The sequence below is a fragment of the Schistocerca nitens genome, chromosome 7, assembly GCF_023898315.1.
Source record: "Schistocerca nitens isolate TAMUIC-IGC-003100 chromosome 7, iqSchNite1.1, whole genome shotgun sequence".
NCBI lineage: Eukaryota > Metazoa > Arthropoda > Insecta > Orthoptera > Acrididae > Schistocerca > Schistocerca nitens.
In genome coordinates this window covers 322,356,303-322,372,134 of record NC_064620.1, presented here as the reverse complement: position 1 = coordinate 322,372,134, position 15,832 = coordinate 322,356,303, and the positions used below count along the sequence as shown (strand labels likewise).

General features: G+C 42.2%; 1 protein-coding gene across 1 annotated transcript in view; it reads left to right on the top strand.

Annotated features, from left to right (window-relative positions):
- LOC126195335 (luciferin sulfotransferase-like) overlaps positions 1–15,832 on the top strand; it is a 46,370-nt gene that overhangs the window by 29,396 nt on the left and 1,142 nt on the right. Inside the window, exons 6-7 of the mRNA XM_049933909.1 lie at positions 8,802–8,896; positions 14,965–15,146. Coding sequence (XP_049789866.1) covers positions 8,802–8,896; positions 14,965–15,146 — 277 coding nt within the window. The remainder of the gene's footprint in view (positions 1–8,801; positions 8,897–14,964; positions 15,147–15,832) is intronic.

Sequence of the window (15,832 nt, the reverse complement as noted above, 5' to 3'; positions counted from 1 at the left end):
GCAAGTTTAGACCGTCCACTGAATTCAGTAATGCTGTAAACACTGAAATGGACGCTACAAAAGAAGAGCAAAAGTACAGAGAGCGTTTCCTGATAGCGCAAGGAGTACAGGGAACTGAAACTCATAGAAGAATGGCCACGTTAGGGACAGCGCTGTACGTCCGTTACGAGTTTCAAGGAATGGCACAAGCGATTCAAGAAAGGACGGATTTCATTGGCCGATGACGTACAACGCATTGCCGATACATTTCTCCAATAGGTGGATCTCCTCATTAGCCACACGGCATTACCGACATTGTCCAGAAGGTGGATGACATCATTATTGAAGACTGGCTAACTATGGTAGCAACGGAACTGCAGCGGACATAATATGCTCCCCGTTCGCTTGTGCCAGTCTTCGATGAATTTCCGTTCCCCGTGTGGTGTCACCGCCAGACACCACACTTGCTAGATGGCAGCCTTTAAATCGGCCGCGGTCCGTTAGTATACGTCGGACCCGCGTGTCGCCACTATCAGTGATTGCAGACCGAGCGCCGCCACACGGCAGGTCTAGTCTAGAGAGACTCCCTAGCACTCGCCCCAGTTGTACAGCCGACTTTGCTAGCGATGGTTCACTGTCTACATACGCTCTCATTTGCAGAGACGACAGTTTAGCATAGCCTTCAGCTACGTCATTTACTACGACCTAGCAAGGCGCCATTTCAGTTACTATGAATGTGTTCTGAACATATAGTATTGTGAATCTTGTACCGTCAAGAGCGACGTTCATCATTAATGGATTAAAGTTATCAAACTAATTACGTCCGCTTTCTGCATTCTCATTCCTTGTCATGTTCCAGACTTCACGTCAGTATAGTTCTTCCCTCCTCACGCCAGCCTGCGTGAGCTAAAACGCGTGCATTTCGGCCTCCACTCGTAACACGGTGTTGGCTCTTCTGCCAACACAAAACCCGGCACATCTTCCGCTGTCACGAAACGCACTACCTCTCTTTGCTTTTATTTTGAAGTCTCCATTTCATTATTTTCACCACAACTGAGTGCAGTGAAAAGTCGACGCGTGCAAGTGATCATGTCGTCATGTGGGTATGCGCATGTGTCCCTCCAGTGGGGAGTTTAGAACCTCAGCGTTCTTATAGATGCCGCACATCCTTCTGTAGGTAATGAAATTATGATCATTTCAGCAGGTTTCATTTTATACCCTCCATCTCGCTTCTTTATGAGTGCATCTTATACATTGTACAGTCGCATTAATGTGACCGCCTGTCAGTAGCCTGAGTAAGCACATTTTACTGCACGAACTGCTTCCAGACATGCAACAAGAGAGTCAGTGAGCTTCTGGAAGGTACGGACAGGGATGTGGAGGCACGTCAACTCTAGTGCCGTGGCAACCTGCTCTAGGTTTCTCGATTGAGGATCCATGGCACGCACAGCCCATTCGAGGTAGTCTCACAGATTCTCGATTGGGTTTAAATTCGGGGAATTTGGTGATCTGGAGAGTGTCACACATTGTGACATGTTGCGTTGTCCTGCTGGCAGATGCCATCGCGCCAAGAAGAAACAAACTGCATATAGGAGTGGATATGGCTACCAAGGATAGATGCATACTTGCGGTGATCAGTTGTACATTCCAAAGTGACCAAGGGAATGCCTCAAAAACATTCCCCAAACCATAACACTCCCTCCTCCGGAGTGGACCCTTCCGACGATTGTTGTAGAGTATTTCACGCCGCACAGGCCATGTTTCCTATGGAGCATAAAACGTGATTCAACTGAAAAGGCACCCTACCACCACTCAATGGACGACCAGTTGCGTTATTGGCGTGCAAATCCTAGCGTTCGTCGTCGATGATCAGCAGTCAGCGTGGGTGCATGAACGAGGCACCTGCTATGAAGGCAACGTTCGCTGGACGGTAGTTGAGGAGACACTGTCGGATCCCCTTGGTTCATCTGGGCTGTCGGTTGGGCAGCGGTTGCGCGCCTGTTCACCCGTACATATTTCAGCAGCCGTCGTTGATCCCTATCGTCTACGTCCCGTGCACCACAGTTGCCTCTGAGCCAGTTTTGGTTAGTTCCATTTTGCGATACGCGGTATACTTTAACCACAGCCGCACGCAAACAGTTTAGAACCTAAGCCGATTCGGAAACGCTTCCACCCTTGGCCCACCAGCCAATGATCATGCCCTTTTGAACGTCAGATGCTCCGTTTCCGCATTTCGCCAACGACGGCATTGTTTTCCGTGTGTATTTCCGCCTTTCGTAAAAGCAGTTCATCTTTCACAGATACGAGAAAAGCTGCTGTCTTGACCGGCGAGAAAAAATTACATTTACTTTATGGTTCTTCATTATTCTGGTAATTTTTGAAGAAACATTTCTCACGTACTGTAGAAAGTCAGTAGACTTAGCTTTTCTTTGTTACTGCTCTTTCTTTGGTTAGTCCGGTGTTTTTGCTTGCAGAGCTGTCTTAATTTGAAGTTTTGTGTATCGATTTCTACTAAACAACTCTTCTAAATGGCGTGCCAGGTCACCCTTTTGGCTGTCACCGTCAGACACTACGTGTGTGCTATGTACTAAAAATTTAAGTATGGTCATAGTTTGCGAATGACGGTGACATTTACAATCCTGAAATATCTAATGTATCGGTATGGCCGGGCCTACCGTACACACAATGCGCTAAAAGTCTATCCTCCTTATGTCAAACTAATACATCCAAAACCATCAACTGAAGACGAAGTCTGTAAATGAGTCCGCGATCATATTACGGCAGTCTAAAGGTCCGTTTTGATCACATACATTGTACAATTTATAATTATCAATTTCGGTCGTTGTATGACAAACTAAGTGGAATTAGCCGAAACTAAATCTACAAAGGCCTAGGAATACATAAGAAATAAAAAAACTAAAAATAATAACTTGATTAGCACCCATGCATACCACCTGTACATATCAGAAAAATATTGTGATATAAGCAAACAACGTTAACATCGATACAGCTAGCTACATAACATCTGCCGGTGACGGCCTGTGTGCGATCTGTATTTATACATCCTGCACTTATAGAAGTAACTGAGGCCAGAAGGAGCTCTAATAGAAGGGTACATGACTAGACAGTATTGTAAATTCTTTAATTAAAATGCAATACGTGTAGTCACTGATTAAAATTATTTCGTATAACAAAATTATCATCTGAGTAAACAGCATAAACTGCCATGCAATATATGACTCGTTTTAAAGAATATGCATATGTCCAAAATAATTGGTCATTCCGCACGCATTTGGATACAGAAGAACACGTGGCAGGAAATGTAAAGGATAATATGAAAGCGTTGCAGGCACCGAAAGGGCAATCATAGAACCAACTGGAGTAAATGGAAATTTACGTACACAGAAAACGGCAACCGATATTACTGTTGAGTGAACAGAATGAGTTTAACGTGACTGCTTATTCTGATGTATTCAGAAGGCCAGTGGCCAGAGCGACGTCGTGCGTCGCAGCAGCTCGGCGTGCGGTCACGCGCGCGTCCATCAGCGGCGAGGAGGCTGGGCCTTCTCGCGCGAGCTCGGCCGCAGGAAAACAAAAACTTCCTACAGAGAATCCACGAGGTGGCGCCGCTGAGATTCCACTCCGAATGTGTCATCGACTACCGAGATTTTAATTAACAGTCATTGTCTTGTCAATTGTCTACTTGCGATTATGTTTAATTGCTTTGTCACAATAAAAGGTTTGACTGGAATACTCTCTTTCAAATTCTGAAGGTGGCAGGGGTCAACTACAGGGAGCGAAAGGATATTTACAATTTGTATAGACACCAGATGGCAATTATAAGAGCCGAGGGGCATGAAAGGCAAGCAGTGGTTGGGAAGGGAGTGAGACAGGATTGTAGCCTATCCCCGATGTTATTCAATCTGTATATTGAGCAAGTAGTAAAGGAAACAAAAGAAAAATTCGGAGTAGGTATTAAAATCCATGGAGAAGAAATAAAAACTTTAAGGTTCGCCGATGACATTGTAATTCTTTCAGAGACAGCAAAGGACCTGGAAGGGCAGCTGAACGGAATGGACAGTGTCTTGAAAGGAAGATATAAGATGAACATCAACAAAAGCAAAACGAGGATAATGGAATGTAGTCGAATTAAATCGGGTGATGCTCAGAGAATTAGATTGGGAAATGAGACGCTTAAAGTAGTAAAGGAGTTTTGCTGTTTGGGAAGCAAAATAACTGATGATGGTCGAAGTAGAGAAGATATAAAATGTAGACTGGCAATGGCAAGGAAAGCGTTTCTGAAGAAGAGAAATTTGTTGACATCGAGTATAGATTTAAGTGTCAGGAAGTCTTTTTCTGAAAGTATTTGTATGAAGTGTAGCCATGTATGGAAGTGAAACATGGACGATAAATAGTCTGGACAAGGAGAGAATAGAAGCTTTCGAAATGTAGTGCAACAGAAGAATGCTCAAGATTAGATGGGTAAATCACATAACTAATGAGGAGGTATTTAATAGAATTGGGGAGAAGAGAAATCTGTGGCATAACTTGACTAGAAGAAGGGATCGGTTGGTAGGACATGTCCTGAGGCATAAAGGGATCACCAATTTAGTATTGGAGGACAGCGCGTAGGGTAAAAATCGTAGAGGGAGACCAAGAGATGAATACACTAAGCAGATTCAGAAGGCTGTAGGTTGCAGTAGGTACTGGGAGATGCAGAAGCTTGCAGAGGATAGAGTAGCATGGAGAGCTGCATCAAACCACTCTCTGGACTGAAGACCACAACAACAACAACAACAAATGGTTTCTATTCATATATTTGATGTTAATTTTACACCTCTTACGCTATTATGTGTTATTTAATTTTTCAAGCTAGGAAATTTCCATCATTACCGTATATACGTTTTATGTGGATTTTAAGTATGGATTTTATTTTCGCATATTGTATGGCACTTCATGTTTTTCCAGACGATCATTTTGCCATATGCAATAATTTTAATTAATGACTACATATATTGCATTTTAACTATGGTTTGACAATATTAATTACTTGTGTACCCTTGCATTAGTACCTTCTATTGGCCTCAGATATTTGTATAACGGCAGGACGCACCCAGGGCATTACCAGAAGTTACTACGTACGTAGATGCGTAGATATTGACGCTGATGCTGATATCAGAATATTTTATGGTGTGTACGGTTGATATGCGTTGGTGTTAATAATATTATTTTTATCTGTTATTTTCTATGTATTCCTAGGCCTTTATAGGTTTTGCTCCAACTAATTGAGCTTAGTTTGTCACACCACTTTTTTTTGGTTGTAATGGGCGATACCACTCATTATAAATTGTACAAATTATGTTATCAAGTAGGATCCTTACAAACAAATATCAACGACGGTAGCAGACGTTCCATGATAAATCTGATATCTGATATTTTCACGAGTGAGTGAAGATGCTCAAAAAACTCCATAAATTTGTTCTTGCCGTGGAGGCAAACTATGAATACGAGTATGTTACTGACGTATCTCTACAACACTGTTGGTTTTAACATTGCAGAGTTGGGTGCTTTTTCTTCAAAGTCTACCGTAAATAAATTAGCTACCATGAATGAAAGAGGGCTACCCGTGGCGAGATCGTTTATCTGTTCAAAATATTGGTTATCAAATAAAAAGTAAGTGGAGATCGGCGTACTCTTAAATAACGACATCATTTCCACTTCAAACTTGCTACCACTCTCTGATAAAAAGTCAATAGACACGTCAATAAAGAAGCAGACGACGTCAAAACTAACCACTAAACAGCAGGTGTTAAATTTCAAAGACTTAAGCCGACTAATAAAATCAGCTGAATTACGGACGTGATGATCACTTTTATCTGCTAAGGATTTCGACATCGGGACTAAATATTGGGAAAACTAATAAGTAGATGCATCAATGTTACAATTTCTCCAAAAATTATCGCTTGCAATATGTGCCGCAATCATGTTTCATCACTTCCCTGTTCTTCTGAACAGCGTTTTTGCATTCCAACACACGCTATCCATTTTAATAATCAGCCACATAATTCGTAAGCATTGTAGACTTGCTGATTCTGTCCTTGTTAGTTTTACTCTTAGACGCAGGAAGTTTTATCTATGACTGACGCTGTTATTGCCGACATTGTTTTATCTGACGTAATCGCGCTTTCTCCACGGTATTGTGCCAAGTGGCTTCCACCAGCAATTCACTTTGAAGATGGTTGGAAGCCTATCAGCCGAAATATTGGTAGAAGAAGTAATGCTGTTCCGTGTGCAGGCCTGAGATGAAGGAATGAAAATTACATTGTTATAAATCGTCACTGAAATTATCATAGTTTATTTAATTGTACGTAATTCAGACAACAAAATAGGTCAGTTTTCAACATATGAACATCAATGCTACTCGTTACACATGTTGATACGTCGACATACCTGGTCTGGCATTTACGTACAAGAAGCATTGTGCTTCAGTTCAGTTGTGTTTGGTAAAACCGTACCTTACATCTGATAGTCTGCGTCTTAGTGTGTAAAGTAGCCAATACTGATATTTATTAAGACGCAATCAATAGTTTCACTGCGCGATAGCAATTTTGATCTTACTGATGACACTGCTACTAAAGCATAGTTACTAAACTGGGATTTCCGAAATTCCTGCACCAGAAGACATAGTAAATATTCCAGAATTCGAATCAAGAACAACATGAGTAACTTAGACAAAAATATCCTCGGTGTGGCGAAGTAGCTTAGATCCCTTAATAAAGGTAATTCCTCCGCTCCAGTCATATTCCTTTCAGAGCATCCTGATACAACAGCTCCATATTTAGCATTTAGCAATAGCTCCATACTTAGCATATGCAACCTCTCGCTCGTCGAAAGATCCGTACCTAAAGACTGGAAAGCTGCACAATTCCCACCAACGTTCAAGAAAGGACCAAGGAGTAATCCGATGAATTACGGACTCACATCACTAACGTCGGTTTGCAGTAGAATTTTGGAACATGTAGGCTTACTTCGTTCGAACGTTGTGAATTACCTCGATAAGAATGATTTATTGACAAATAGCCAACAAAGGTTAATAAAATAACGTTCTTGTGAAATACAACTACCTCTTTGTTCTCACGAAGTAATGAGCATTGGCGATAGGGGATGCCAGACTGATAGCATATGTTTATATATTATTTATATACCCAGAAGTCTTTTGACACCGTTCCTCAGAAGCGACTTCTAATCAAATTGCGTTGGTTCATCATTCGTGCAAGTGGATTCGTGATTTCCTGAGAGAAAGGTCATACTTCGTAGTCACTGACGGAAAATCATCAAGTAAAACAGAAGTAATATCTCACGTTCCCCAAGGAACTGTTACAGAACCTCTGTTGTTGCTGATCTACATAAAAGATTTAGGAGACAATCTGAACACCCCTATTACATTATTTGCAGTTGATTCAGTCATTTACCACCTAGTAAAGTTACCATATGATAAAAACAATTCGTAAAATAATTTCACGAGATCTTTGTATAGTGCCAAAAGTGGCAACTGACACTGTCATGAAAAGAGAGAAGTCATCCACATGAATATTAAAAAGAACCCACTAAATTTAGGTCACACGATAAGCCACATAAATCTAAAGGCTGTGAATTCAACTAAATACTTAGGAATTACAATTACGAATAACTTAAATTAGTACGATCGTGCAAATAATGTTGTGTGAACTTGAAGAATGCAACTTGTCTACTAAAGAGATTGCCTACAATACGTTTATTCGTCCTCTTCTGGCATATCGCTGCATTATGTGGGCTCAGCAACATATAGGATTGAAAGAGGACATAGAAAAATTCAAAAGGGCAACTCGTTTTGCATTGTGACGAAATAGGGGAGAGAGTGCCAAGGATATGGTGTGCGAGTTGGGGTTGCAATCATGAAAACAAAGGCATTTTCCCTTCAGGCACGATCATTTCATGAAATTTCATTTACCAGCTTTTTCCTCCGAATGCGAAAATAATTTGTTGGCGCCCTCTCCGTATGGAGAAATAATCATCATAATAAAATAAGAGAAATCTGAACGCGTTGTTCGAGTTTGGAAGGGTAGAGACATAACTCGAAGGAGGTTCGATGAACCCTCTGCCAGGCACTTAATTAAGAATTGCGGACTAATTATGTAGAAGTAGATGTGGATATGGTATATTAGTTGTTGCGTAAAGGGTGAGCGGAAAGTCTTTCCCTGATTATCAAAATTTATTTCTAGATACAGCTTTTATGAATAGATGTTGGAACTTTACGTTGCACCTCAGGTACAGGTATATCAGATATGGCAAGTGTTTCAACAATACGGTACACCACGACACTGAAGGTTACTCGCTGGCCAGTTCTAGGATGACTTTTCGTGACAAATAGATCGGCAGAGACGGTGCAGCATCATGACTTCGTCACCACCTCCACAGTACCTCGTATTCGTGCCGTAACAAGTTGCAAATCAAGAACTAGTGAACTGAACACTTTTTTTTACCGTAATACCATCAGAACGATTCGAATATTTGGCTTAAGCGATTTAGGGAAACCAAGGAATACCTAAATCTGGATAACAAGGCTGGGTTTTGAACCCCGATATTCCAGAATGAGAGCTCAGTCAGTATCGTAGCGACTGCACTTCTCGATTGGCCTCTTTTTCGCGTGTCATTCACGTATTGTTCTCTGCAGACACATTTGTAATTCATTTACCGTACGTTATAAAAAAAAAAAAAATGAAATACCTAATGTACTTGCATCTCCCACCAAGTGCTTTAACTGGCGTCTTCTTGCTTTCCAGTACCTTTCACTCCGTTCTGGGACCACGTACTTGATTTCTGGAAACTGAGAAATGAACCAAATGTACTGTTCAACACCTACGAAGAAATGAAGAAGGTAAGCGCTACGAATACCTAAGATAACAAATTCCCACTTATGGTCATAATTCACGCCATTTCATTTAAATTCTGCGTGAAGATACGAGTTCCATTTGTGAGTAGCAGGTATCAAGTCGTCAGGTAACTGAGAATTATCATGTGACATGTACCATTTATTCATAGTCGCCTATGCTTGCAGCAACTAGAACTTCTCGACCGCTACCGTTTTTAAAATGCGAGGGGCGTTCAATAAGCAATGCAAAACATTTTTTATCTGAAAGTAGGTCGATTTTATTAAAGATTCCAATGCACCGTATTATTCCCCACACTTTTTGCTACAAAATCTTATTTTTTAACATACATTCAATTCAATGCGACGGCCTTTCGTCATCTTAATGGGATGGTCTGTATGCCCTCATACACTGATTAGCCAGAACATTGTCATCACCTACCTAATAGCCGGTGTGTCCACTTTGGCACGGATAACAGCGGCGACGTGTCGGGGCATGGAAATAACGAGGCCTTATGCACACACAAATCATCTAATTCCCGTAAATTCCGGGGAGGGGAGCGATGGGCTCTGACGCCACGTGCAGTCACATCCCAGATGTGTTCGATCGGGTTCAGATCTGGCGAGTTGTGGGATCAGCACACCAACTGGAACTCACCACTTAGTTCCTCGAACCAATCCACCACACTCATGACCTTCTGAAATGGTGCATTATCTTGTTGAAAAATGCAACCCCGTCGGGAAACATGATCGTCATGATGGAGTGTACGTGGTGTGCAACAAGTGTACGATACTCCATTGTCGCCATGGCGCCTTTCACGAACTCCACTGGGCCCACTGATGCCTATGTGATTGTTCCGCAGAGCATAATGGAGCCACCGCCATCTTGTCTCCGTCCCGCAGTACAGATGTCAAGGAACTATTCCCCTGGAAGAAGACGGATTCGCGCCCTCCCATGGGCATGATGAAGAAGGTATCGGGCTTCATCGGACCATACAACGCTCTGCCACTGTGCCAACATCCCAGTGCCGATGGATACGTGCCCATATCAGTCGTAGTTACCGATGTCATCGTGTTAACGTTGGCACATGCATTGGTCGTCGGCCGAGGTGTTCAGTCCACTGTGTGTTCAGACACAATTGTAAACTGCCCAGCATTAAAGTTTGATGTTAGTTCCGCCACAGTTCACTGCCTGTTCTGTTTTACCAGTCTGCCCAGCCTACGACGTCTGACATCTGTATGGAGGGGTGGCCGCCCAACCTCACACTTCTTGACATGGTTTCACCTTGATTTCACAGCGTGGAGAAGACACTCACCACAGCAATCCTCGAACATCCGACAAGTCTTGCAGTTTCCGAAATACTCATGCCGAGCCTCCGGGCCATGACAATGTGCCCTCCCTCAAACTCAGATAGATCGCGCGCCTTCCAAATTCTACACATGTCAGCAATCTCACCAACACTACGTGCGCCGTGCATGTGTCTGACTATCACTTATTCCTCATCAGGTGACGCTGCTGTCGCCTGGAGGGCTTATATCGATAGTAGGTGGTCGATGTCGGAGCCAACGCCTTGCTGCGTCAATAACCTCCCCAACATCTACCTACTGCTTCTCGTGGAATGCTTCCTCCGTTGGGCCAAACAAATGCAAGGTGCGATATCCACGCTGTAGCGTGGATGAGCAAGAACAGTCCAACGAAGTTTTGTGAGCTCCTCTCAGGTGCACCGACTTGTGCGGCGCTTTGTGTTGTCATGGACAAGGAATAGTTAGTTTGCATTTTTGTGACGACGAACGCGTTGAAGCCGTTACTTCAGTTTGCTGTGGGCCGGCCGGCACGCGGGAGATCCGTCAGGTTTGGATAACCCTATTGCGATGGTGATAGACGCCTCGCCCAACGACTCATCTTGTTTTTTGCCAGGTCTCCATAGACTTTCTGCAAGCACCTGTAATTATCTGCGTTTTCCACCAAAAGAAACACAATGACAGCTCTCTGCTTGGAACGCACCTCTCTTACAGACGCCATTTTAAAGGCTAAGCATAGAACCACCACTTATCGGAACTTCGTGAAACTGTAGGGTTTGAAGCGACAATATCCCACAATTACAACGACAAATCGTTCATATTTCCCATCGAAACTGGCCGAGAGAAAAAGTGTTGAATTACTTTTGATTGCCCTTCTTAAGTTGAATTTGTGATGTTCCCCTAAATTCACTCCAGTTACCTTGATCAAGAAGCGCAAAAAGGAGTCGTTTTTCCTTTAAGGAAGCAACATACGTTTGATGATATTATCTTAGGGTGTTTTGTGTTTACTTTTGGACTATCCCAATGGATATGAAGCGTAGACTGATTTTCTATAAATAACCATAAAACATTAGAACATCGCTTGTTATGAGAACATGTTTTGGACATCGTGGAATGCCAGAGGTTGGTATTTAAACATTAGTTTGTACTGTAACCTTTCAGAGATTCGTTCTTGCAATATTCTTCTAGCTTTGGGCTTTAATGTAGTGTTGGATGGGTTCTCAAAGTTTTAATCATATGAAACTATATGGTTACAGAGACGTTTTCAAGTCTCAATCATCTGTGATGTATATATGCAGACTGTAGCGACGAATGAAAACTTTGTGCTTTTAAGTCTGACGACCGATTTGCAGTAGCTATCCACACTGATCTATCCTGTGCAATCTGCTGTAACCTCCAGCCATTTGAATTTGCTTATTACAAGCTTTGATCCTCCTATACAATTTTTACCTTCTGCACTTCCTCCATTACTAAACTGATGACTCCTTGATGCTGATGATGAATCCTATCAACCAAACATTTATTTGAGTTAAGTTATGCTATGGCAATGTGGAGGGTGAATTTCAATTTGTATCAGGACTGTTGATGTGAGCCTGCAAACAAACAAATATGAGTTGCGTAACAATTTTTGGATTGCTAAGAAATTCTTTATTACTGTCCCTCTTATGGTGTACTCATGTTTAAATATCTGTGAATCACATAAGAACGTCCCAATCCTTGTATTATTTTGATTTTATGACATCCCTACATGGTGGTCAGTTTTCCATTATGGATTGGTCTTTGCTTTTCTTTCCTCACACGATCGTATTCCGCACCTTATTTAGAATCTGTAGACCGCTAGCCTGAACCCAATTTGCGGTCCATTTAAGAGGAAATAAATGAGCAGGAAAAAGATTGTTTTAGAACAACTTTGGAATTAAACGCTATAATGGAGCATTTACGATTTTTCTTGAGGTGACAAAATTCATGGGATACTGGACGTGGCATGGAGTCAGGTCGTTGAGCCTTGTAGCGTCCATGTTGTTGTTGTTGAGGTCTTCAGTTCTGAGACTGGTTTGATGCAGCTCTCCATGCTACTCTATCCTGTGCAAGCTTCTTCATCTCCAGGTACCTACTGCAGCCTACATCCTTCTGAATTTGTTTAGTGTATTCCTGGTCTCCCTCTACGATTTTTACCCTCCACGCTGCCCTCCAATACTAAATTGGTGATCCCTCGATGTCTCAGAATATGTCCTAACAACCGATCCCTTCTTCTAGTCAAGTTGAGCCACAAACTCCTCTTCTCCCCAATTCTATTAAATACCTCCTCATTAGTTATGTGATCTACTCATCCAACCTTCAGCATTCTTCTGTAGCACCTCATTTCGAAAGCTTCTGTTCTCTTCTTGTCTAAGCTATTTATCGTCCACGTTTCACTTCCATACATGGCTACACTCCATACAAATACTTTCAGAAACTTCCTGAGATTTAAATCTATACTCGATGTTAACAAATTTTTCTTCTTCAGAAACGCTTTCCTTGCCATTGCCAGTCTACATTTTATATCCTCTCTACTTCGACCATCATCAGTTATTTTGCTCCCCAAATAGCTAAACTCCTTTACTACTTTAAGCGTCTCATTTCCTAATCTAATTCCCTCAGCATCACCTGACTTATTTCGACTACATTCCATTATCCTCATTTTGCTTTTGTTGATGTTCATCTTATACCCTCCTTTCAAGACACTGTCCATTCCGTTCAACTGCTCTTCCAAGTCCTTTACTGTCTCTGACAGAATTACAATGCCATCGGCGAACCTTAAAGTTTTAATTTCTTCTCCATGGATTTTAATACCTACTCAGAACTTTTCTTTTGTTTCCTTTATTGCTTGCTCAATAGGCGTCCATAATTGCGAAAGTTTTTCCGGTGCAGGATTTTGTGCACGAATTGACGTCTCGATTATGTTCCATAAATGTTCTACGGGATTCACGTCGAACGATCTGGATGGCCAAATCGTTCACTCTAATTGTCCAGATTGTTTCTCAAACCAACCACGAACAATTATGGCCAGGTGACACGGCGCATTGTCATCCATAAAACTTCCATCGAGTGTTTGGGAACATGAAGACCATGAATGTCTGCAAATTGTCTCCAAGTCGCCGAACATAACTATTTCCAGGTTCAGTTGGACCAGAGGACCCAATCCATTCCATGTGAACACAGTCCACGTCGTTATGGAGCCACCACTAGCTCGCCCAATGCATTGTTGACAGCTCGGGTCCATGGCTTCGTGTGGCCTGCACCACACTCGAACCCTACTATCAGCTTTCATCACCAGATATCGGGTCTTATCTGACGAGGCCACGGTTTTCCAATCGTCTGGCCACTAGCCCAGGACAAGCGTTGCAGGCGATCTCGTGCTGTTAGCAAAGGCACTCGCGTCTGTCGTCTGCTGCTACAGTCCATTAACGCCAGATTTCGTCGCACTGTCCTAACACGTACGTTCGTTGTAGGTCCTGATTTTTGCGGTTATGTTAAGCAGTGTTACTTGTCTGTTAACACTGACAACTCTACGCAAACGTAACTGCTCTCCTTTGTTAAGGTCGTCTTCCACTGCATTGCCCGTACTCAGAAGAAATGCCTATAATTTGGTATTCTGGGAGCATTCTTGACACTGTGGATCTCGAAATATTGAACTGCCTAACGATTTCCGAAACGGAATGTGCCACGCGCCTAGCTCCAACCACCATTCCGCGCTCAAAGTCTTTTAATTCCCGTCGTGCGGCCACAATGACTGCGGCCGGCCGCGGTGGCCGTGCGGTTCTGGCGCTGCAGTCCGGAACCGCGGGACTGCTCCGGTTGCAGGTTCGAATCCTGCCTCGGGCATGGGTGTGTGTGATGTCCTTAGGTTAGTTAGGTTTAAGTGGTTCTAAGTTCTAGGGGACTTATGACCTAAGATGTTGAGTCCCATAGTGCTCAGAGCCATTTGAGCCACAATGACTGCGGAAATCTTTTCACATGAATCACCTGAGCACAAATGACAGCTCCGCCAAAGCAGTGCCTTTTTACATGTTGTGTACGCGTTACTACCGTACCGCCTTCTGCATATGTGCGTATTGATATTCCATGTGTTTTGTCACCTCTGACGGGATTTCTACCTTCTTATGAAATACTTACTACTGCTTCTGAGATAAATCATACAGCGCCAATATAGTCTACAATTTCTATGTTACACTGTCATGTCTGTCATTTTGTAATTTTGATACCCATATTCTGAGGACTGCGTTTCAGTTGCGTGATAACCGTTGCTGTCGCTGAAGAATCTGTTCTGCAATGTGAAATGCGCTGTTTATATGTGGCACGTTCAACAAAATTTCTTTAGATATTTCCTCGAGTTTAGTCAATAAAAATGTTCCCCGCTAACTAAGAAGGCCACTTCAGAAATTACACAGAATTCTGAAGACTTGTTAAGAGACGAACACAGCATATGTATCTAAAATTTCTCTGTCACTGTTGCTGTAGTGTGCCCTACAAAGAAATTTCTAGGAAATTACGTGGTAAACATCACACTGTACAGAGTAAAGCTATCACAACGACGCACGTCACTAGTTAACGGATTTCATATAGGAAGCCAAAGTCATCACTGATTATGAACTGACATCGTAATATTACAGGTTTTCTGTTCAGAGTTGAGTAATAGGAATTGTAACCTTTAGTGTGTGTATGCTAATTCGGTTCTGCATTTGCTTTGGAATGTTTTGAGAACTTCTTCTAACAGTTGTACGTCCGACTTCCAGGATCTTCCGAGGGTGATCAGGCGAACAGCTAAATTCATGGGAAAACATGTGAGTGACGAGCAGGTGGAACAACTCTGTGAGCATCTAAGCTTCTCCAACATGAAGAACAACCCAGCCGTCAACCAGCAAGCGAACATCGCCAAAGTCAGGCAACAGAACGGCCTCGGCGAACTGCCGAAAAAGTATGTACTCACATTAGATCCTGCGAAATAAAGTACTGTGTTGTATTCACTTTCACTACGTTATAGTTCACTAATACTATCCCCATTTTCACTCCGGACACTCTTGCTCATTGAGCTTCTGATCGAGTTGCACTCGCGGTCTATTAAGTGGTACAAATCTGGAGGGGCATTTTTGATCTTTGTTGATAATTTCATGTCGTGTTCCCCAGCGTCCCACCTCATAGTCCTTGCTCCGTCCTGTAAGTGAGCTGCCAGAGCACTATTGCCCTTGGACTAACTGAAACTAAATATTAAGCTAAGTGTTTATAATTAATTTTTATAATTTAATGTTTATAATTATTAATTATAATTAATTTATAATTAATTATAATTCTATAATTATTAACTGTCCATAATTGATGATTGTAATAAATAATTAATTATAATTAATTGAGGTATAAAAATTAAGTGATATTTTTGATCAAATAGTGGCGTTCTGGTAGTGTAGGTGACGATGCTCGATGCTACTGGCAAACATTTGGTAATGTACGCAGTTGTACAGCATGACAGACTAGGTGGGAGAGGATACTGATTGGAGTAGGAAGATGGATGGAGAAAGCGCGGTGGAGTAAAGTTTTAGGCCTTTATGGAATTGTAGAATTTAGTCGTATATCGTTAACAGTATAATTTTAAGTTGCAGGTTGATC